Below are 24,529 nucleotides of genomic sequence, written 5' to 3'. Positions count from 1 at the left end.
TTGAGTGTATTATGTAACTTTCATATACGTATTCATACATACATACTCACACATGAGTAAAGTGGACTGCAATATTATGAAGAGTGTGATAGTACCAACTGGATGAAATATAATTCGTAGCTGAAACTAGAATTTCCTTGAAGACATAAATAAGTGTTTAGTGGGTTTTAAGCTAAATAGTATTTTATCTCTAAATGCTTTTTGAGAACAGGGGGGAAAACCTTAGAAGAGGTCACAAAGAATAGAAATGCAGATTTGGTCCTTCTTCCGTACTTTCATAACCTGCCTGATGACAAAGGGCTTGACCCAATGATCATTTAAAAGAGTGGTTTCAAAACTTCTCTACATATTGGAATCGGCTGCCATGGTCGGCAAACTGCGGCTCGCGAGCCACATGCGGCTCTTTGGCTCCTTGAGTGTGGCTCTTCCTAAGCCTCAGGAGTACCCTAATTAAGTTAATAATAATGTACCTACCTATATAGTTTAAGTTTAAAAAATTTGGCTCTCAAAAGAAATTTCAATCGTTGTACTGTTGATATTTGGCTCTGTTGACTAATGAGTTTGCCGACCACTGGGCTAGAGAGTTTCAAAAATACTGAAGCTTGTATCCCATTCCAAAAGTTAAGAATGAATTGTACTGGGGTGTGATATGAGATTTTGGAATTTTTATGAGATCCCCAAGTGATTCTAATATGCACACAAGTTTGAGAACTACATTTTAAGATAAGTTTCAGTTCTATGTCTATGCTTAAGAAAACTACCTAGAGACATCCTGAGGGGACCAAAGTTTTGTCATCCCTAAATGTGACATTTGTGATATTGATTTTAAGCTGGTTATTAAGAAACAAGATTCAGAAAGAACCTGTGATCCTCCACCGTTATGTCTAAAGAAATTCAGATAGAAAAACCTGCTTCAGGAAGAGAATCTTAGCATATTCACTTTAGCATATTCACCTTAGAACATATGAATTAGCACCTATGTGACAGACAGGAAGAAATCTAGCAAAGTCTGTTTCCTTCTGTGTCCCACTATTTCTGGATGGCCCAGCAAGAATTTGTTGACCATATGTTTGTTCTTTCTCCTACCTGTTAATCACCTACTTCCTTTGGAATCACAGACCCCTGTGCCACTTTTCCTTTGTCCAAAATAGCACATAAGCTTCACTTTTTCAATGCCTTTTAGGTCTCATATCTTATTATATGCTCCGCGTGTACAACCATAGTAATAAATCTTGAATATTTTCTCCTTTTAATCAGTCTATATTAATTTGATTGTTAGCCCAGATAGAAGAACTTAGAAGGTAGAAATAAAGTTATATTTTTTGTATCCCCCTCCTTCCCCAATCCTAAATCTAAAACATACCAGTATTCAGGGTTTTAAAAAAATACTTAGGAAAATAAAAGGAAATATATGCCATTATAAAACAAGACAAAATTGATGCCATTGTAATTAGCTAGTTATTGATAACAAGAAAGGAGCAAAGGGAAGGCCAGATATTACAAGCATGTCATTCAGACAGTTTCATCAGAAAGCTACAACTTTACATTCTGCAGAGGTCCAACAAAGGGATGATTGACACATGCCCAGTAAAGCTGGGATGACCAGGGAAGGTGCCTCTGTCAGTCACACTTGGGACTTGTATGACTTTGGCCTTATGGGGCTCTTTTGTTCCTGCTTCCCTCCATTCACCCACGGCCATATGGACCCCTACATAATGGACCAACGGATTGCAACTGGTCTGATGCTAAACTGGAAAGGAAATTCTGGATGCTGGCTTTGATTTTAGCTTTACTGAAACCCCAGCTATACTTCTTCTATGACTGGACAAAGGAAGGGAAATGGGACTTTAGAAGCTCATGGAATTAATTAATTAAAAATCACTCGTTCTCCCATATGAGTTTCAGAAAATTCTTTTTCTCTGGATATCATAAGAACTTCACCCCCAGCAACACCCAGTGGGGAAGAGGACCCCACTTCATCTGGAATAAGAATTATGGAAAATTGTTTAATTTGTCTATTAACAATTCTGACAACATTAACTTCTATGTAAGTCTCAAAGAGGTGTCTATTATCCATTTATCTTTGTGGTTACTGATGTGCTTCAAGTGCACATATGAATGTATAGCCAAAGATAAGGGAAAATATTATAGATTTTTAGTATTCTCCTGTTGCTACTCACTAGGAGTTGTATAATTTAAGACTAGGAATCTGCAGAGCTATAACTTTAAAGAACTAAATTTTAACCATCATTCAATTAAAGTTAGTACAATGACTTTGCATAATACATACATGAAATAATTAGTGAAGATGGTTCTTAATTTAAAGGATGTTAAACAGCTTGTAGACATCTGGTAACAAGCTGAAATGGGTCATTCAAAATTTATCTAACTAAATTAAGGGGGAAAATGTTTCTCCTCCCAGGTTGGCATGTCACAAGATAACTAAACCGACTTAGTAGGCTTGCCTGGGAATCCTTAGCTGTCAGTGTGAATATGCAAAGGGCCAGCAAATTAAATCAACCTGCCAAACTGTCAATTTCAAGCCTCATGACTGCATGAAAATAGCATCACTGGAAGAAATCAAGCATTGCCTTCTTTTGGGGTTCCTGGCACCTATTCAAATACTCATGCAGTTGTGGCTAATTTTGCATGCAAATTTTAGTCAATAAGCTCAGAACAAGACCTCCCAAGATATTTCAAAGGATCTGACAGTATTTTTTCTGAATACCAAATCGACAGTAGTTTAAATTCAATCTCCATTTGCTGGTGCTTTACATATGCACAGTGTCCCCACCACAGAGCTAAGTTAATGAGAGTCTTACCTGCTTTCACTCACATCCTCCCAGTCCTTGTCCTTGCTGAGGTTCTCAAACACATTGCTCATAACCTTGATGGAGTGATTGAGAACAGTGTGGTAACGACCGACAGAGCACTTTTTCTTGGCGGCTTTAAATTTCACCTTGGTAGTGGTTGTTTTACAATCATATTGCCCAGATCTTACTTCTGTGGTGTCCATCTCAGATCTAGCTTTGTCTACTGAGTGCTGCAATTTCTCCATTGAATTAATCGGCTCTTCATTTTTATTTTTCAACACATTAGTTTCTGCCACTTGTCTCCTTAGGGAAGTGACTTCTCTCTCGAGCTCACTGATTTTTACTTGAAGTTCAGCTTTGTTTTTTACTACATCTTTACTCCCTTTTTGTAGTTGTTCTAGCTCTTTTTCTCTGGTCTCTGCCTCTTCTTGCTGCTGTTTTAAGAGGGATTTCAGGAAATCATTTTCTTTTATTAATTTTTTATTCCCTTCTTTTAATTTTCTTGACCTTTTCTCAAAAGATTTTAGCCGATTTTCCAACTCAATGACCTAAACAGAAGAGTTTAATTTATTCGTTTCAAAGTCAAAACCCATAATCTATTGTATTTTATTACCATGTCTTAGGTAAGTAAATAAAATTATATTAAGCACAAGGACAATATAAATCCAAACTACTTAATTTCTCAGGTACATTCTAAAATGTAATACAGTCTAAAATGTAATAATACAAAGGACAGATGGTAAAAGAAGTTACAATTTTACACAAAGTGATACAAAAATGTGTGCTAATAAACTTAGCTGAGTTTTCTGAGATCTAAGGGCTTTAGCAATATAATCTACTCATTGTGAATAAAATTTTTTTCAGAACAAAACAATTTATACAAAACAGGCACATAGAGAAACTTTATTAATAAAATAACATTCTTCAATATTTAACAATCATATGAAAAACTGATGGCCTATTTATAAAATAATTATGAAGGATGCTTATTGCTAAATTATAAAAATATAATTTTCATAGTCTAAGGTTCTTAGTTTACACATAAAAGAACATTTTACCAAAAAAAAAAGCCTGACAACTTTAAAGTACAATTATTTAAAGGTTGCATATGAATCAAATTTTTTCATTTATTTCAATAGACAATGTTAATTGAAGGACACAAAAAATGACAACATCCTGACATTAAAAAATTTCAAAAACTATTTGGAAAGACACTTGCATAAATAAACCTAATAAAGGATAGGATCTAAGTGCCATAAGTCTGAGTAAAAAGAAAGAGGAATTAATTCTAAGCAATGAGTTCCAATGAGGAGTTGATTTCAATTTAAATCTTGAAAATAATCACTATTGTTTGGAAAGTAAATTTTATCATTAAAAAAGACCTCTTCTGATTATCTCACCATGTGAGATAAAGAGAACCAATAATTATCTTCCAAGAAGAAGAAATGGAGGCTCTGAAAAGTGAAGTACCACATAAAGGTAAATATTTCCTAGTTTAATCTGGGTTTCAAATTCAGGATTTTTGCCCCTCTCACTGTTATACAAACCATATAGGGAAGAAGAATTACAGATATATGGGGTGGGTCAACTATACAGTTTATAGTTGTATGTGAAACAGATTTTATTCTTATATTATTATTAACTATAGTATTATTTTCCATGCTTTTGTCCCACCCTATATATGGAAAATGGACAAAGAACTGGAGTAAGGGACCCTACTGGTGTACAAATTTGTGCATTGGGCCACTAGTTATTGTATGACTATATACCACAATTTTTGGCAGACAGTAAGTTTTATAGTTTATCACATCATCATCATTGTCATTATCTCAATTATTCATTCTTACAGTTATTTTAGAAAATTACTTGAGCTGAAATAAAATTATTTATACCGAATATTGCTGAATTAGGCATTAAATCAACTTTATACTTTTGATTAAAATATAATGTAACAAATAAACATCTTAAATTTGAGGTTGCAATTCTGAAGATTAGCATGATTTTTTTCTTTTAACTAAAATCCATTTAAGTGTGAGTACAATTCATAAAAAATATTATATACTGATGGAAAAATGTCTGTCAAAGTCTATTATGTTTAAAGTGTGTTGACTCTCTAGTATGAATCAATGTCTAATCACAAGAACTGGCCAAATTTATTTGCATTTACGTTTAAATTGGAGGCCAAATAGTAAAACACAAGAAACTACTTCCAAAGACTTTAAAGGGGAAAGTCCATAGCATGCTTATGTTATTCAAGGTATACTCTCAAAAATTTTTCTTCAACTTATTTTAAGACCTCCAAAAATGGAAAAGGAAAATTTCAATAATTTTTGAGAATGGAAGTCTGAGGAATTGTTAAAGGCATTTGGTTTGTGTGCTATAAATCAACCAACTCCATACTTTTCCTCCAATACTGAAATTTTTTTTAAATTTACCAAAAAGATGGCTCCTTTCAAAACAAATAAAACACATCACTTTGTAATGTGTATGTATTATATACTTACTAGGAGTGTCATGACAAAGTACTACAGACTGGGTAGTTTAAATCCTAATAACCTTCTTTTGACTTAACTCATTGAAGACCCCCATCTCCAAATTCAGTCATATTCTGAGATACTAGGAATTAGGACTTTGACATAAAGATGTGGGGGGTAGGGAGGGTAGAGAGACAATTCATTCCGTAACAGTGTGTGATGTTAATATATTATTTTAAAATAATCTAGTTATAGTTGATTTCTATTGTGCACAAATATTGTTTTCATGCTGTTACAATCTTTTAAATCCATTTTGAGTAAGTTTCATATGGATTGTGGGGCATTAAAAAATAATTTTCCTCCCACTTTCTAAGTGCTTCTAGCTGGGCTAATAATCAAACTAACAGACACATATCAACAGGAGAAAATAAAATTTTAATACGTGTGCATGCGGAATTCATATGTGTGAAAATTACGAAGATTGTGGCAAAATGAGGTATATGTGTCATTTTGGACAAAGGAGAAAGGGGAGGAGCTTGATATTTCAAAGGAGAAATAGGCAAACTCATAGGTAGCTGAGATAGTGACAAAAAATTATTGATAGGCACTCAGAAAAAATGGGACAGAGGGAAATTTAGTGAACAGATATTTGCATGGTTCCCTCCTGACTATCATAATTCATATGTGCTAAAGTGAATATGCTCAGGTGATTATTCTAGGGATCCCTTCCTGAAGCAGTTTTTTTCTATCTGAATCTCTAAGAAGAAAAGAGGGAGTTAAAAGAAAAACAAAACAAACAAACAAAAACACTCTTCCTGAGTTTGTTGGGCTTTAATTGATTTCAGTTTGAAATAATTTGAGACTACCCACAAAGTACATCCTTTTAAAATAAGGTAACTCAACTAAAAGGGGATAAATCATGACTTAGACAATTGCATTAGGTTAATATAGAAAAAAGTGACAAATTTGTATGTTAATTTGACATATGGTCCAATGAAAATAATTCCTTTTGGCATTTTAGTACTTAAATAGATTTCTGAATCCACAACATTAGTAGTTATTTATAACAGTTGGAATGAAATTATGGATTTCTTTAGGGTTTCTACCCCAAAGCAGTAAAATAGTAGCATAATATTATATATCCATAGAGATAAAAATTATACAAAACCTGGAAAACAAAAAATATTGTTTTGAAAGAAAGAAGGTAAGCTAGGATAAAGTGTATAGCATTCTAACTGGTAGTGTATACATTATTTCAATTATTCATTTTACCTTAAGTTAAATAAATGTGAGCACTTCCTGTTCTTTATTATTATGTTAACCTGGTAATGGTCATTCAGTAATAGTGAAATTACAGCCTTTGTTACCTGATCGTATGGCAAGTATTAGAAGTACAATATAATAAATCCATCATCTGCTGTAAATCACTAGGTTTCCTACAAGTCAATTCACAGATGTAAGAAATGTAGGTAGCCACATTAACATTTTTGTTGACATGTCAGTTTTACCTAAGTATTATGTAGCCAAGTGACAGTTAGAAGAATAAACCTATTTAAAGATTTTCTTTGTAACAATAAAACTGCTAAAATGCAACCAATCCCACTTAATTTAACTTGATAAAAATGTATTTATACACAAACATATAAATTAAGTGTAAAACTGTAAAGATAAATGTTAAGATGTTTACATAACATTTTACTATTAATGATAGGTACTATGTAAACTAACTACAGGGTTTATTTACACAGATGGTTCTATTAAAATAGGAATAACTATACTAAATGATATGGATATCAATTTTCATCCAAAATGAGCTGAGTCATTATATTTCCAAGTTTATAAATATATTATCATTTTGCTGTGCTGAAGCTAAGTATCTCATATTTTTAGTACAAATATTGAAAGTCTCTATGCTTGCTGAAGTGAATAACAGAGTCTCATAGTCCCATTTTAAAGTAAAACTGCTTAGTTATAACTAATAAACACATAGTGAAAATTTTTATAATTTCTATTGTTGTCATTCTCATTTCACCTTCACAAATATTTTTAATCTATGTCAACAGAAGCATAAGTGTTTCCACATTTATTTCACTAACATTGATTTTTTTACCCCATTCTGGCAAGTCAATAATTTTGAATTATGAATTTAAATTAAGGATTCACACAAGGTTTAAGTTCATGCACCCACATTTTAAAATATAATCCTTTATGTTAAAATTCAGATTAAACTTGCTCAGTTCAATATCTTAAAGATTAGACTACCTTCTGTAATGTCTGCTCCGACATTTCTTTCCCATTCTTCTCTGGAGTACTCTTCTTGACCCCATCATCTTCACCATGTCTAAAGAGTTGTTCTGGTAGAGAACAAATAATACATTATGGCACCTTATTCACTACTAAAACATTGTCCTGTAATTTTAAGGAAAAGAGTTCTACAGTTTTTCAATTAGCAATAGTTTATTGTCAAGTATATAGCCAATAAATAAATGCTGATCTTAAGATTTTTAGTAACATAATTATGTATCTTTCTAGTGTCAATTTTTTTTTTGCAGTATAAGATTTTCAAAGGTACAACAGATCTGCAGGTTAACAATGCTGTACTTTTATTCCGATTTTCATTCTATTGTAGACTATTCCCCCTTTGCCTTAAAAGCGGAATTCATGGTCTTTTTATCTACACAAGTCACTACTGTTTTGTTCTCTGGCTCTTGTTCCCTGCCAGGAGGATCAGAGTGATTGCTGAACAAAGCAAACAGTAACAGAATTAGGGTGTACTAAAACTGTAACATACTCTATCACCCCCTTTTTTCCAAGTAAAAGATCATGCATTGGGCAGAGTAAATTATAAATATCACATTTACAGAAAAACTATGACTTTGTAACAAATAAAAATCCAGGTAATGGATTAAGTTATTTCTAGAAATCATTCCTATACTCACCATGCATTTGACTGTGAAACCTTTTCAATCAACAGAAATACATAAGTAACATGGTAACTTTAATAAAAATCATAAAACTTCAGTTAATATTATTAAAATTGAAATGCATTAAAACCTATAAATAAATTCTTGTTATCTGATAAATGACTATAACAAATTTAACTAACATTTTCTTACTGAACTATTTTTGGGATGAAATATTTCACAAAGAATAAAAAAGGGGACAGAAAAAGAATACATAAACCTAAAAGGATATACATATCTGTGTTAGACTGAAATGATTTTGCTTTAAAGTCTGCATGGCTGCTGCAGGTCAGTGTAAAACTTTGATTTATCAACAAAGGAAAAAGAAAACAATATTATTCTCTATAGAGTAGAAATCCTCTTGGTATAAACAGTGACTAACAAGTTTGTTAGAGTGAATTAGGCATTTCTTTTGTCTTTGAAACATGACATATCCAATTAAAACTTCTGTACTTATGAAATAAATAGAACACTATCCTAAGGAAAATAAAAGCTAGAATAGGTAGAATTTTCCATCTGGGGAATATGTACCTTTACCTTGATAGTAATCTATTAGTTCCCAAGTTTCTTTTTCTAGTCCCCTAACACCATGGTGCTGAATTCATTTACAACACTCTTTCAGGATTATAAAAATAATATGCAAATACTATTCATCTGTTATAGTCATTTAAATATCTGCTAGAGTTCTAAATGTGATATTTACTCTCAAGAATATAAAGAAAATAGTTCTATACTCAAATAACATAGAGTACTAACAATGATTAAATAACTCCATTAAAATCAAGGCTGACAATTTGACTTAAAAATAAATTTGGTTGCTCCTATGTGCTCCTGGGTATAAGCAAGCCCACTGGTGGGTCTGGCTGACCATGTTCACTTATTGTTGTCTGCTAAAAAGTTTATTTCTCACATTCATAGGTTTTATAAATAATACTCAAGTAGCTAAGCACAAGGCATGGAGAAAAGCAAGAAACCAACACTTTGCCCCTTGATTCTTTTTCCTGTCAAGGATCTCATAATTTGGAAAATGAACAAAGAGGAGTAGTTAGAAATATATACTTCAATTCTTTCTCCTACAGTGGAAATCACCTTACTGGAGACTTATTTTTAAAATTTCATTCTATATGTTTTCCTTTTATTATTACTACTATAAAAAGACATTCTGATTTAAAAGAATTTTTAAGGAGATCCATCTTGCTCCACTTTCTTTGTTTTTAACTTTTAGATTTGCTTATTCAGAGTTTTTAAATTTATTTTATTCTAGCTTCTATGTTTTTTTTCTTTCCTCTTAATTCTTTTGGATTACATTAAAAATTAATTTAAATTGATCTGGTCAAGATGGTGGTAAATGTGTTACTTGCATCCTCCTACAACCACTTCAAAATTACAACTAAACTACAGACCAACCATCATTCAGAACTGCCTCAAGTCTAGCTAAACAGAAGTCCTAAACTAAATATATAAAGAAGAAGCTACATCGAGACTCATAGGAGGGGCTCAGAGACTCAGAATGGGCTGGTCCCACACCCTGTGTGGTGATTAAAAATGAGAAGGGATATCTCCGCTGCAGAGGTTCTCCTGAGTAGCAAGGGGTCAGAGCCCCACACCAAACCCCCAATACCAGGGTTCCAGTGCCAGGAAGAGAAGTCCCCATAACCTCTGGCTGTGAAAATCAGTGGGGATTGTGGCTGAGTGCAAGGAATTGCTCTTAAAGTGCCCATGTACAGACATACTGGGACTCACTTGCTCTGAGCTCCAGCACTGGGGCAGCGGCTCGAAAGGTACCAGGGATATACTGGGTTCCAGGAACTGAGCTGTCTGGTTTTGGGGCAACAGCTGAAGGGGCAGCTTTCTCCCAGACAGAAGTGCTGGCAGAGGCGATGGTTCCTCTCTAAGCCCTCCCCCGACAGAGCTGGCTAAAGAGCACTATATCTGAGTTTCCAACAACCAGGCTGACATTGTTCGCTCTGCCCTGGTGATTTCCTGAAATACCTGTCTCCTCCCCAACCTTCATGCCAGGCCCACCCAGGCTGTTTCCAGTGGCTTTTCCATATAAATGGCCTTTCTTGGCTCATGCTGCAACTGTCCTAAAATTTCTGAAAGGTTCACAAGCCCCAAACAAGCAACATCTGGCCTTGACATGCCCCAAACCTCATGCTAAGTGTTCCTAGGCGCAGCATTAGTGGCAACCATCTTTGGTTTACAGGTTGGCCTTTGCAAGCTTAGCCCAAGTAGCAACCCTCTGCAGATAGCTCTGTAGCTCATGCTGGCTGGCCCTGGGCAGGGCACAGGTGGCAGCTGACATTTACCTGCACCTCCTTAAAGGCCTCAGAGCTAGTGAACCTGGTGATTAGTTTCAGATCACATCAAAGTACTTCCACAACTACTTCCACAAGCGACACACTCAAGGGGCAAACTCATCAGGCACCAGAGCCCCACTGAAGCGAGTCCTACTCTGTGGGGTTGACCCCTGCAAAGCAGCTCCTCCACTGTAGTCAAGAGTGTCCTCATAGCCCATCAGATTGGGGCAAATCCCTCCCATTGGTGTGTCAACAGCAATCAAGGCTAACTACAACAGGAAGATGTACACAGCCCACACAAGGGGCACAACTGGAACACTCAGCTCAGGTTACCAAGGAGGCCCTTCAGAACACCTACCACATAAGGCCACTCTACCAAGGCTGGGAGACAAAACAGCTCTACTCAGTACATAGCAACAAATACAAGGAGGCAGCCAAAGTGAGGAGACAAAGAAGCATATCCCAAATAAAGAACAGGCCTCCCTAACTGGTTTGGCCAGTGGATAGAGCGTAGGCCTGCGGACTGAAGGGTCCCAGGTTTGATTCTGGTCAAGGGCATGCACCTTGGTTGCGGGCACATCCCCAGTAGGGGGTGTGCAGGAGGCAGCTGATCGATGTTTCTCGCTCATCAATGTTTCTAACTCTCTATCCTTCTCCCTTCCTCTCTGTAAAACAATCAATAAAATATATTAAAAAAAAAGAAAAAAGAACAGGACAAAATTCCAGACAAAGAACTAAATAAAATAGAGACAGGCAATCTACCAGATGCAGAATTCAAATCATTGGTTACAAAGATGCTTTAATAAACTTAGTGGAAGTATAGAGAAACTAAGTAAGAACTTCAACAAAAAGATAGAAAACATAAAATGAACATAGAAAACATAAAAAAGAACCAGTCAGAAATCAAGAATACAATAAATGAAATGAAGAATACATTACAAGGAATCAATAGTAGATGAAGCAGAAAATCAAATCTGTGATATGGAAGTAAGGAAGCAAAAAACATCCAATCAGACCAGCAAAAGAAAAGAAGAACCCAAAAAAATGAAGACAGTACCTGCTGGGACAACTTCAAGTGTACTAACATTCACACCATGGGAAAAGAAGAGAAAAGAGAGACCAAGGGATTGAAAGCCTATTTGAAAAAATAATGATGGAAAACTTCCCTAGCCTGGTGAAAGAAATAGACATATAAGTTCAGGAAGCTCAGAGAATCCTATAAAAGATGATCCCACACAAAAACACATTATAATTAAAATGTCAAAGGTTAAAGACATAGAGAGAATCTTAAAAACAGCAAGAGAAAAAATGTTAGTTACTTACAAGGGAACTCCCATAAGACTGTCAGATAAATTCTCAGCAGAAACTTTGCAGGCCAGAAGAAATTGGCACGAAATATTCAAAGTGATAAAAAGCAAGCACCTAAAACCAAGACTACTCTATCCAACAAGGCTATAATTTTGAATTGAAGGACAGATTAAAGAGCTTCCCAGACAAAAAATAGCTAAAGGAGTTGATCACTACCAAACTAGTATTGCAAGAAATGTTAAAGAAATGTATTGCAATATCCTACATTTTAATTCAATTCAATTCTGTTACTAACTGCCCAGAGTTAGCAGAGACCCATGAAATATATTTTCCCAGTTCCTTTCAATCTGTGTGTGTCTTTTGATCTGAAATCAGTCTCTTGCAGACAGCATATGTAAGGGTCTTTTTATATTATCCATTCAGTCCCTGTGTGTCTCTTGATTGGAACATTTAATCCATTTCATTTGAAGTAACATTTGGCCTGGCCTGTGGGGATCAGGCCAAAACAGGCAGTCTGACATCCCCTGAGGGGTCCCAGATTGCGAGAGAGTGCAGGCCAGGCTGAGGGAACCCACCAGTGCACGAATCTATGCACTGGGCCTCTAGTTTTAAATAACATATTTTCCATATTCAAGTGTTTTATTACATTTTAATTATTATTTTTACATGTTTTTCAAACATTTATCTAAAGTTCAACAACAGTTCCTTTACTTTTATGTTTGCTTTTATTTGATTGATCCAAAATAAAATATATGCAAATATCTTTTCTTAAAAAGAGCATATATTATGATTCATTTTATGTAATTTCTCTATCTAAACTTATTTCTATATTAGTATGAAGAGATTTTTTTGATTTGATAATCTCTATATCTAAAACCCAGCGACCAGAACAGCAGAACAACCAGAACGACCAGAATGACTGATGGCTATGACGTGCACTGTAGCAGCTAACCAGCCTGATCTGGGTCCCCATCAGGGTGGTGGGCCGGACCCTACCCATGCCCAAATTCGTGTACCGGGCCTCTAGTTATTTAATACTGAAATTCTGATTTTTAAGTGTTTGTGAATTAGTTTTTTTCTTTTTTTTTTCTTTTTATACTTTCTCATTGCTTGAATGCTTTTAAATATGTATAATTTTTAAAAAATGTGTAATTTTTCCAAAAACAACAGAGGTATTATTTTTAGGAAGTAAATCAAAGTTAAAGTATTAGAGAACACCAATAGTTAAGGGAAAAAATATAAATAAGTTCTAGTAGAAGACTGAAAAGATACAGGAAAGAAAAGTAGAAGGTAAAACAGGGGAAAACCAATGTTTCAGAAATCAGTGAAAAAGTAAGCTTGAAATATGATATAAATCAATGGTGTAAAATAAAGGGGTTCAAATATTGAGCCTGACAAGTCACTGGTGAGAGCAATTGGAACAACAATAATTGGTACAATAGACTGATAAATGGTACATGAAAATTTAATTATTAAGTATAAATTAGTGAGTATACATTGTCAACCCTAAAACATATACTGGTAACAATTAAGCTGTAGCAAGCTTAAATAAGAAGAAATTTTGTAAAATCAATCTTATTTACTTTTTTTCTAATAAGGTACTAAAACATGGATTGAAGTCTTTAGTAAATATAGTTATCTTGATTTTAACAAAGGAATAAATTTTCATTGGAAAGGATACATTCCTTTTTACAAAACACATTAGGCTATTAGGCAGGCTGGTTGCAGAATTGCAGATACCCCAGTTTCATTCCAACTCTAAAATTTTGATTCTAGACAATAGATAAGAACTAAACAATTTCCAAAAAAAAGTATGTCAAACAAAAATAATGATATTGAGTAGAGTAACTCTATATTATCTATAAAATTTTAAACAAAACATAACTAATAAAACTTTATCAATGACTAATAAAAACAAATTACGTTTTCTCCTTATAAAACATCTTACTTGAACTTTTAATAAATTAAAAGCTTACTGACTTTTAGGTGTTCTATTTCATTTTCTCATGAGAAGTGATGTTAATAAGATACAAACCAGTAAAGCCATGGGAAAAGGGGGAAAATGTAAGATTCTTAGAAGAAATTGAAAATAAAACATCACGAACTAAAAATTTTAAAATGCCTACATTAAGTATTTATTCTCACAAAAAATTTACCTTCTGCCGAAGCCGGTTTGGCTCAGTGGATAGAGCGTCGGCCTGCGGACTGAGGGGTCCCGGGTTCGATTCCGGTCAAGGGCATGTACCTGGGTTGCGGGCACATCCCCAGTGGGAGGTGTGCAGGAGGCAGCTGGTCGATGTTTCTCTCTCATCGATGTTTCTAGCTCTCTATCTCTCTCCCTTCCTCTCTGTGAAAAATCAATAAAATATATTTAAAAAAAAAAATTTACCTTCTTTTTTCTCTGCTATCCATGTATTCAATTCTTGTATTGTTGCTTTGTCAATAGACATATGCACTTTAAGTTTATCCAATTCTTCCTGAAGATTCATCCTATGAAAATTAACATAAGTAATTATTGAAGTGAATAATGTAACAAACAAATAAAGGCAGCAGGCTATTTAAAAATATATGAACTAAACTGAAGTAAAATAAAAGCAAAAATATATTAACATTAACAAATCTTGCCGAAACCGGTTTGGCTCAGTGGATAGAGCGTCGGCCTGCGGACTGAAAGGTCCCAGGTTCGATTCCAGTCAAGGGCATGTACCTGGTTTGCGGGCACATCCCCAGTAGCGGGTGTGCGGGAGGCAGCTGATCGATGTTTCTCTCTCATCGATGTTTCTAACTCTCTATCTCTCTCCCTTCCTCTCTGTAAAAAAATCAATAAAACAAATCTTAACAATTAAAATAGTATTTAATGAGGACGTGAAATTTTTAAAAATGTTAAATACTTAAAAAATAGACTATATGATTTTTAAAAATCATATATTGAGTTATCTGACCACTTCCTAACACTCAATATGCTATGTATAACATTATAAAAATGTTAATTTATACCACTTAAAGCAAAGATAGTAAATCTCTAGATGCCAAGATAAAGAACCCTTACCAGTAAAATGGAATTGACGTTCCATCATGAGAGAGCTGGATCAAGTAATGCCCATGGAGGCCTCAGACCTTGAGACCTCAGTGGGGATGGAAGCTTATGCACAAGGCCCTTCATGACTGATAGATAAACATGGGCTAACTGCAGAAAGCTGGGAGACAAAATATTGCTGAATAAAATCCTGAATACCAGAGCTTGTCTGGTTAGAGCTCTATTGAAAAGAGGCTTCCTGTTCCAGTGTGAGGGCAGGACAGAGTGAACTATATGAGATCAGAATCCTAAGTCTCCAATTTGGGCCATATATATTTGCAGAGACCTGACAAATCAATAATAATGTAAAAACAGGTTTATGGCCAATGTACACTGGAGAGTTCACAATCATCTAATACAGACAGGCTTACACAATTGAAAGAAAGGATAGGAGAAACACCACCATGAAAAATAATTCTCAAAGAAGTCAAGTTTACAGATAAGAATAAACATATAAATAACTTCAAAGCTATGAATGACAGTCTACATATCACCACTGCTAAAATCGGCAAAGGCACAAGAAAATAAATATAATAGAGCAATTAGAAATGATTTATTATTTATATTAGAGTTTTTAAAATGTTGGAAAAAAGAAAAAGAGGTGACAAGCATATTAAAAAGAACAGGGATTTATGGAACAAAAGAAGACAAAAAATAAATCTACATACCTGTATATATAGAAATGCTAAATAAAGTAAATTTATTAATAATAATAACACAATTGAAATTTAAAACTCAGTGGATGAGTTAAATAGCACACAGATAGAGCTAATGAAAACTGGAAAATCAAAGACCACACAAAGAAACAAAGAAGAGAAAAACAGTAACAATATAAAGTATGTTGGAATGAGAAGTCCAGAAAACACCTAATTTCTGAGATATCTGAGAAGATTTGGGGATGGGGAGACAATATTCGAAAATATTACAACTAAAAATTGAGAACTGAGTAAAAGTATGAATAAACAGATGAAGAAAATATAAAAAAATGCAAACAGGATAAATAAAACTAATCATACTTAGAAACAGTGAAACTGAAAAAGAGACAATTTTAAAACCCACTGAATTGCAAACAAAAATCAATTAACAACTAAAGAATTTTGGAATGACAACAGACTTCACACAAACAAGAAAAGCTAGAAGGAAAATAAGTAATATTTTCCACATTCCAAGGGTTACTATTCATGCATCATAGATGAAATAGCTATTAAAAATATAATTTAAGAAAAAAATTTGAAAGCAATGAATGAAACAAAATAGGCAATGATGATGAAATACGTTTGTAAATGTATACATGTAACTAAACAAACATTATTATTCAAAGCAATCATAACAATATTGAAGTTAAGGTAGAGATAAAATAAGGTAGAACTGAAGTTCTGAACAACAAAATAATATAAGAACGTAGAAAGGTTCGGAGTTAAAAGCATTTAAAAATCTTTGCATTCATTGTTGTACCAGGATAGAGGTAGTTATGAACTTCAGACTTTGTCAAATAAATGGTGTATGCTATAATTTCAAGAAAAAGCATTTAAAGAATGAAAAACAAATATAAAATATTCAAATGAGAAGAGGTAAAAAAGAGAAATACAGAAAATATAATCAAATAGAGTTTGGATTAGTTTCCTACTTTGTTTAGCTAAGAACATGGAACAAACTGAAGCAAGATGGCCCCCCAAAGAAAAAGCAGATGTAGCTCATCTCAATTTAGTTTCCCTTGGCTCTCAAATCACTAACCCAGCAGAACAAAGGGCTACAGTTGTTGGGTAATGTTATTTCTTGCATCTTTATTTTATACTTACAGCTAATTCTTTTTTAGGAAGAACTCACACAATCCCTACTTCTAATAAAAAGTATTTATAAACACTAGGGGCCACTTATTCTTAAGTCAAACAAAGTTTCAAGAAACCACATCTTACTGGGTGTTTGGAGGATGGGCTGACAGAGTCAATGCCCAGGCACTCCTGAGCCAGATGAATATTGCCTATCTACAAACAACCCACTAATCTGAGGTTTCAAATTATTCTACTACTCTGTTGAGTCTGAGGACCACAATTCATAATCTACTACTTACTGGACAAATTATATGAAATGACTACATTTAAAAGCTGGACAATAAGCAGCAAAGAACTATGATCTCTGTGGGATACAAAATCAACAAAGACTGCAACTGAGGGTCCTTACAACTGATGAAATTTTAAATCCTAGCTCTAGCAATTATCCCCCACCCACCCAGACGTTTGCCCAGATAATCAGCAACTCCTGAGGCAGCAGAAGAGAGTAAGCCCGGACATGACTAAGGGTCACATGGTCCAGACCTCTAGCAGGCTAGAATGAACATCTTAAATTATGTCTCAGTTCCTGAGCCCTAAAGTGGAATAAGCCCCTGGCTACTTTCCCATAAAACTGTTTAGCATAGGTAGCTAGCTAGGTATTAACAAAAGAGAATGGAGCTAGACATCTAATTAATGGGATTAACTAGGAAGCTACAGCTTCACAGACACCCCAGGGGACAGCCACATCCTCTGCCAAAGGGACTAATCCCTGAGTGTGCAGAAGCAGGCAGGAGTGAACAGCTTTCCAATCCCCCCAGGAAACAACCAATCTGGTCCTGCAAACTAGGAGCAGGAGTGGAACCAGCCAGGGGGGAAATTCCTTTGCTGGGCACATGCACAGTAGAAGTCAAGATAGGCAGGGGAGGCCTTCCACCAAGTTTATGGGCAGTACAAGTCAGATGACAAACAGAACTTTGAGGCATGCACAGTAGAAGCCAAAATAGGAATCAAAAAGGGGAGGAGGTTAGCCTGAAAAAAAAGGTCAGATAGGATAAGGCAGCCGTGGGCAAACTACAGCCCGAGGGCCGGATCCTGCCCGTTTGAAATGAATAAAACTAAAAAAAAAAAAAAAAAAAAAAAAAAAAGACCGTACCCTTTTATGTAATGATGTTTACTTTGAATTTATATTAGTTCACACAAACACTCCATCCATCCTTTTGTTTCGGCCCTCCAGCCCTCGAGTCAAAAAGTTTGCCCACCCCTGGGATAAGGGCATGGAACCCCAGAAGATTCAGGAAAGAGACTAGATAGGGGGAGGGCCCAGCACAAGCCTGGGAAGAAAAAGGAAAGAGATTGGATAGTTTGAAAGAAAACCTACTCTCTCCTAAGGCCAATGTAATATAATCAAAGCTTAACAAAGGCTTGAGGGATTCTCCATTTCTCTCCATAGCAGCCACAGGGGCCTGGGTATGGCAGCCAAGTAGGAGGAGGATGCACAGTACCGAAAGCTGGAGAGATGGGAACAGAGACTGGGCTGAACTACTAGAGACAGGAAGTGAGGCTAATGGCAAGGCAGCTCTGGCTTCTGGCCTCTTCCTGGTTTTGGTGCAGTCCCAGAGGCTGGACTTCTTCTGCAGCAAGAGTGAGCTGAGCCACCTGCCATGGATGAGACATCAGGAACCTGGGGGCAGTCCACTGTTTTTGCTCTAAAAAATCTTGCCACTATACCTCATCCTCTTCTGCATGTATCTTTGAAATGCATTTCCTATTTGCCCCAGTAACAACTGGACAGAGTGATGCTGGCAAAGACCTGAAGAAATGATCTATTGCACAAATCCAACCCACTGTCTCATGATTTTTGCCCATATAACATGTAATCTACATGCCACTGGGGAGTTGGTTTAGTTAGAGTACTAGCTCTTCATCTCCATATTGACCAATTCAATATTAAACTACTTTTTTTCTTTCTATACTGCAAACTCCTGTTTGTGCATTTCTTTGGGCCAGCACATCAAAGCAGGTAGAACCAAGGGAAAACATTGGGGTTCCATTAACAAGAGAACCCTAAAATGTCAGCCCATACTTCTGCCAGGAGACAATCTTCATACCATGATGCAGGGAGAAAGGGGCCACACTATTGTAAGTTGAAAGAAAGGAGATTGGAGCCCTGGCCAGTATGGCTCAGTTGTTTGATCACTGTCCTGTGCACAGAAAGGTCACAGGTTCAATTCCCCTAGTCAGAGCACATACGCAGCTTGTGGTTCCATCCTTGGTTAGGGTGCATAAAGAAGACAACTGGTTGATGTTTCTCTCTCACATGTTTCTTTCTCTCTCTCTCTCTCTCTCTCTCTCTCTCTCTCTCTCTCTCTCAATAAATAAATAAATAAATTAATTAATTAAAACATCTTTTTAAAAAGAAGAGATTAGAGTTTTGGAAGGTTGAAATGGCTAGAATTTGTGAAGTACAGTACCCAGAGAGGAGGAAGCTACAAAGAGAAAGAGCTACAGAAATCTACATAAGAATTCTTTTGAGTCTATGGCTAATATTTTGTTGCATATGCATAGTATGAAGCTAAATAAGGCAGGCAAATAACAACTAGAAAAACAGTTCACAGCACTGGAGACATTTAAATTGTGAACTAATGATGAGAATCTCTGTTGAAAGCAAAAGGCATTCAGGAAAGAACCCCACAGGGTCATTCTAATGAGTAGGGATAAGCAAGCATCAGTAAAGGATATCCTAAACTTGTGTTAACAGGAAGTCTTCATGTATTCTGGATGCTAGTCCTTTGCTGGACCTATATACTGCAAATATTCTTTTTACTCTGAAACTTACCTTTTAATTCATTTAGTACTATCTTTCACTGAACATAAGTTTTTTTATTTTAATATAGTCCAGTTCATCAATTTTTAGTTTATATTTAATCCTGTTAAAATCAGTTTAAGAAACCTTGGCCTACTATAAAATCAAAAAGATGTTCTCCTATGTTTCCCCCAGAAAGCTAAATTATTTAAACCTTCACATTTAGGTCAGTGGTCCATTTAGGATTTAATTTTTTGTATGGTATAAGGTAAAATATTCTACTAATTATAATAATAGCTTTGTAAAAAAGGAAGTTCTTAGAACTTCTAGCCATACAGTTATATCAACTAATATTTTGGTTGTTTCCAGTTTTTTCATAATTATAAACATTGATGTAGTGAACATCCTTATATGTGTCTCTATGCAAGATCACTTCAATGATATTTTTTAAAATTTAATATGTTTTATTGCTTTCAGAGCAGAAGGAAGAGGGAGAGAGAGATAGAAACATTAATGATGAGAGAGAATTATTGATTGGCTGCCTCCTGCACCTCCCATTTGGGATCGAGCCTGCAACCCGGGCAAGTACCTTTGACTGCAATCAAACCCGGGACCTTTCAGTCTGCAGGTAACGTTCTATTCACTGAGCCAAACCGGCTAGGGCTCAATGTTTTAACTAGAAGTGTAATTACTGGGACATTGAGTACATACTTAAATAAATAGAACATATTTCAAGCACTAAAAAAAGTATGGAGAGCAGTATAACCGACATTAATGTACTAACAATCTAGATTTTAAAACACTAACATTATGCCATATTTAATTCAAGGTTTAGACCAAGGTTTCACATTTTTGTGAAAAATAAAATGATCTGTAAATAGTATTACCCGATACAATATTACATCATTCTTCCCTTCCCAGAAATTATCAGTATCTTTAATTTGGTGTGTGTGTTTCATGTTTTAATACTATATACACTGAGTGGCCAGATTATTATGACCACCTGACATTTGTAGGCAAATTAGCTATAATTTCCCACTGAAGTTGCTAGAGGCCAGATCATTATAAACATCTGAATAGCACAACATACCTAAGTATCATTGCTGATCAAGTTCACCCTATCATGTTGATGGCGTATCCCAATGGAGATGGCTTCTCACAACAAGACAATGTGCCATGCCACGGTGCTCGTATTGTGCAGGAGTAGTTTCAAGAACATGAGGGAGACTTTACCTTGCTTCGGTGGCCCCCACAATCACCAGATCTCAATCCAATTGAACATTTGTGGGACGAAGTTAAAAGAGCCTTCAGGCAGCTGGTTCCAAAACCATCAAATCTCACAGAACTGGACAGTGCTATTCAACAGGCATGGTGTCAGATTCCTCACATCACCTTTTAGGATCTCGTGGAGTCAATGCCAAGAAGAATCGCACAGTATTGAAGGCAAAAGGTGGCCCAACGAAGTACTGGTGGGGTGATCATAATAATCTGGCCACTCACGTTCAAATATATCCCATGTTCAAAGGCTGTTAAATCACATTGTTTACCCATATCTTCAGAAAAAAAAATCACTTCTACTGTCGTGGTAAACAACCTGCTTCCCTATTTATAATGGTCTGGCCCTCTAGCAACTTCAGCGCGAAATTATAGCTAATTTGCCTAGAAACGTCAGGTGGTCATAATAATCTGGCCACTCAGTGTGTGTGTGTGTGTGTGTGTGTGTGTGTACACACACACACATATATAGTTATATATAATTATATTTTTGTGTATATGTGTATATACATACATGTATATCCACAAAAATGTACTGTTCTATGATTGAAAGTTCTATATCTTTCAGGAATATATCATAGCATATATGCTACTATTCAACTTTCTTAAGTCAGCTTTTGTTTTATAAGCATATCTATTTTAATAAATAAAGATCAAATTTATTCATGTTAAATGCCACATAGTATCACATTATACCAGGTATTAACATACCACAGTGCACTTATATCACATACTAATAGACATTTAGATTGCTTCTAATTCTAAACTATTACAAAAATACCACAATGAACACCCTTATTCATAATCCTAGTTCAAGTTATTTTTAAAAGTCCTAAGAATATATCTCAGAGTGACATTTTTCTCTCAAGGGATGGAACTAAAAGTAAGATATTTGGTAAGATATTACCAAATTGAATGTCTTTTCACATCTGAAAATAATGTTGCCTATAACATTCCTACATTAATGATATATGATACAATTTATTTCTTATGACTCCTAAGAAGCAACTGCCCTACACTGAAAACAAATTACTCTAAAGCCTGAAATGTTTTTTAGAATATGTACACACTTTGTATTAGTTACCTATATCATTCAAAATAAAAATTTGATATTTATATATGGTCTTTAGCATTCAAATCAGATGTTAAACTCAATATTATTGATAATTTTCCATAGAGAAAAAAGTATTTTAAGACAGACTGAGTTCCATTTATAGAAATTAACTTTGATAACTATTTTAGAAAAATCAAATGATTATTCACTAAATACTCAAAATTTACTATATAATTCTTTAAGTAAATACTTTGTTATTATTTAAGTAATTTAAAAAATGTTATTTTTAAATATGTATGAAAACAAATTAAGGCAGTAATTAAATTAATTATATGTATGGTGCTATGATCCAAATGCTTGTATCCCCTAAAATTCATGTTGAAATTCTAACCACCAAAGATGCTGGTATTAGGAGGTGGGGCCTTTGGGAGGTTCTTAGCTCATGAGGATGTAGCACTCATGCATGGGATTAGTGCTCTTATAAGAGACCCCAAAGAGCTCCCTTGCCCCTTCCATCATGTGAAGATAAGAAATCTGCAACCTTGGAAAAGGTTGAGGGTACCCTAATCTCAAATTTCCAGCCTCAAACTATGAGAAATACATTTCTGTTATTTATAAGCTCCTAGTCTGTGATATTTTGTGATAGTAGCACAAATAAACAAATATATATGACCTCAAAAAATAAATACTATATGTATATGGTCTTAAATGTATGAAAACAACTTAAGGAATCAACATGTATATTAATATGAAGAGATAGAAAATGAAACTGAAATACTGTTTTCTATTTACTCCAGTGAAATATTTGCCAATAGATACAAAATAATATTTTTTCTTATTCCAAATCTTGTTAACTGCAGCAAAACACAATGAAAACACAACAAAAATATAATAGCCCAAAGGTGGAAACAACCCAAATAGTTATCAACAGATGAATGAATAAACAAAACATGATTTATACATACAATGTAAAATTGTCCCACCGTAAAAAGAAAAAAAATTCTGATACGGGCTAAAACATGAAAAAAACCTTGAAGACATTCTGACAAATGAAATAAGCTAGACACACAAAAAGTATTGTATGATTTGACTTATATGAAGTACCTAGAAAAAGCAAATTCATAGAGCTAGAAAGGAGAAAGATATAAGGGATGAGGGAAAAGGGAATGGGGAGTTATTTAATGAGTACAGAGCTTCAATTTGAGAAGATGAAAATGTTCTGATGATGGTAGTACAAAAAATGTGAGTGTATTTAATAACACTGAACTATACACCTGAAAATGGTTACAATGGTAAATTTTATGTTATGTATATTTTACCATAATAAAAAAGTATATATGCCGCACAATTTTGGTTGATTATACATACAGCAAACAAAGTGTACTATACTACAGAGGATGGCAGGAACTAGAAGGAGGGAGAAAAACATGGAAAGAATTAGGAAAAACACAAACATAGAAAGGCATAGAAGAGCTTTAGCTTCATTTTAATCAAAGTTTATAATTATATTAGAGGCCCAATGCATGAAATTCATGCAAGGGGCTCGGCCCTCGGAGCCGTGGCGGCTTGCCTTGGCCCTCACAGCCCTGGCTTCATCCAGAAGGACGTATGGAAGGTTGTTCGGCTGTCTGGTCTAATTAGCATATTATGCTTTTATTATTATAGATATTCTTGTGCTTATTGATGATTATTTGTGGTGTCAAATAAACTAAAGCCCTGTGAGGCCTGCCTGGAGCCATGTGTTTTGCTCAATATTTTAGTTCCAGGTCCCAGCATATTTAGAATTAGTGAATGAAAGCACACACAATACAAAGGATCATACAGATTTGGTTATATGTAACTAATATGATAAATCTCCATAGTTTAAAGGCCTTTTAAACATATTATTTACTTAATTAAAATTATTTACTTGCTTCCAGGCCCCAGTACTTTAACAGTATCTTGAGTGAATTCTAAAAACCTACCTATAGGTCTTTATTTGCACCATATTCTGAAGCCTTCTACAGATAGATGAAAGGAATATAAAGGACTCTGGGCTTTGGGGCTCTAGCTCAGCAATGAATTAGGTTTTGTGCTAATCTTGTTCTGAAACTTCCTATACTCTTACCTAAAAATACTTTAGAGGTGAATTTAGTTCTGAAGACTTCAATCTCACTGGATGAATTTCTTGTCCTTAATTCTGAATCATAAAGTAACTGGAGAGTCAAAGCTTGTTGCCAGATAGCCTTGATATCTATTGCCTCTCAACAGACCCTGATAACTTGTACAACCCTTGATATCCCAGAACTTCTTTGCATGTGGCTTATGATAACCTTTGATGTTACATGGTGGACTGATTTCTTAAGGACAGATATATTTAAATTTTCAACTTATTAGTTCATTTCATTAACTTTTACATGTGATATTATAGACTGTTTGCCAAAGCCATAAAAAGAGTACCTGGGACAACTGGATATTCACATGCAGAAGAATAAAGTTGGACCCCTACTTTATACCAAACTTTAAAAAATTAACTAAAAAATAAACTGAAGATCTAAATGTGAGTTAAAACTACAAAACAGAAGAAAACATGGTTATACATTTCCATAATCTTGGACTTGGCAATGGCTATATAGATATGATGCCCAAAGCATAAGCAACAAAATAAAAAATAAACTGGACTTCATCCAAATTAAAAACTTTTGCGCATAA

At 34.8% G+C, this 24,529-nt stretch overlaps 1 protein-coding gene across 2 annotated transcripts in view; it reads right to left on the bottom strand.

Moving 5' to 3' along the window:
* Positions 1-24,529, bottom strand: part of CNTLN (centlein) — a 253,134-nt gene that overhangs the window by 80,220 nt on the left and 148,385 nt on the right. For both annotated transcript variants that reach the window (XM_070431720.1, XM_070431721.1), the window contains exons 13-15: positions 14,248-14,348; positions 7,550-7,641; positions 2,823-3,361 (exon numbers count right to left, since the gene is read on the bottom strand). In XM_070431720.1, the coding sequence (XP_070287821.1) occupies positions 2,823-3,361; positions 7,550-7,641; positions 14,248-14,348 (732 nt within the window). The remainder of the gene's footprint in view (positions 1-2,822; positions 3,362-7,549; positions 7,642-14,247; positions 14,349-24,529) is intronic.

This window comes from Myotis yumanensis, unplaced genomic scaffold, assembly GCF_028538775.1.
Source record: "Myotis yumanensis isolate MYYU_CA2020_CCGP unplaced genomic scaffold, mMyoYum1.0.hap1 SCAF_12, whole genome shotgun sequence".
NCBI lineage: Eukaryota > Metazoa > Chordata > Mammalia > Chiroptera > Vespertilionidae > Myotis > Myotis yumanensis.
This window is presented reverse-complemented; position numbering and strand designations above follow the sequence as displayed.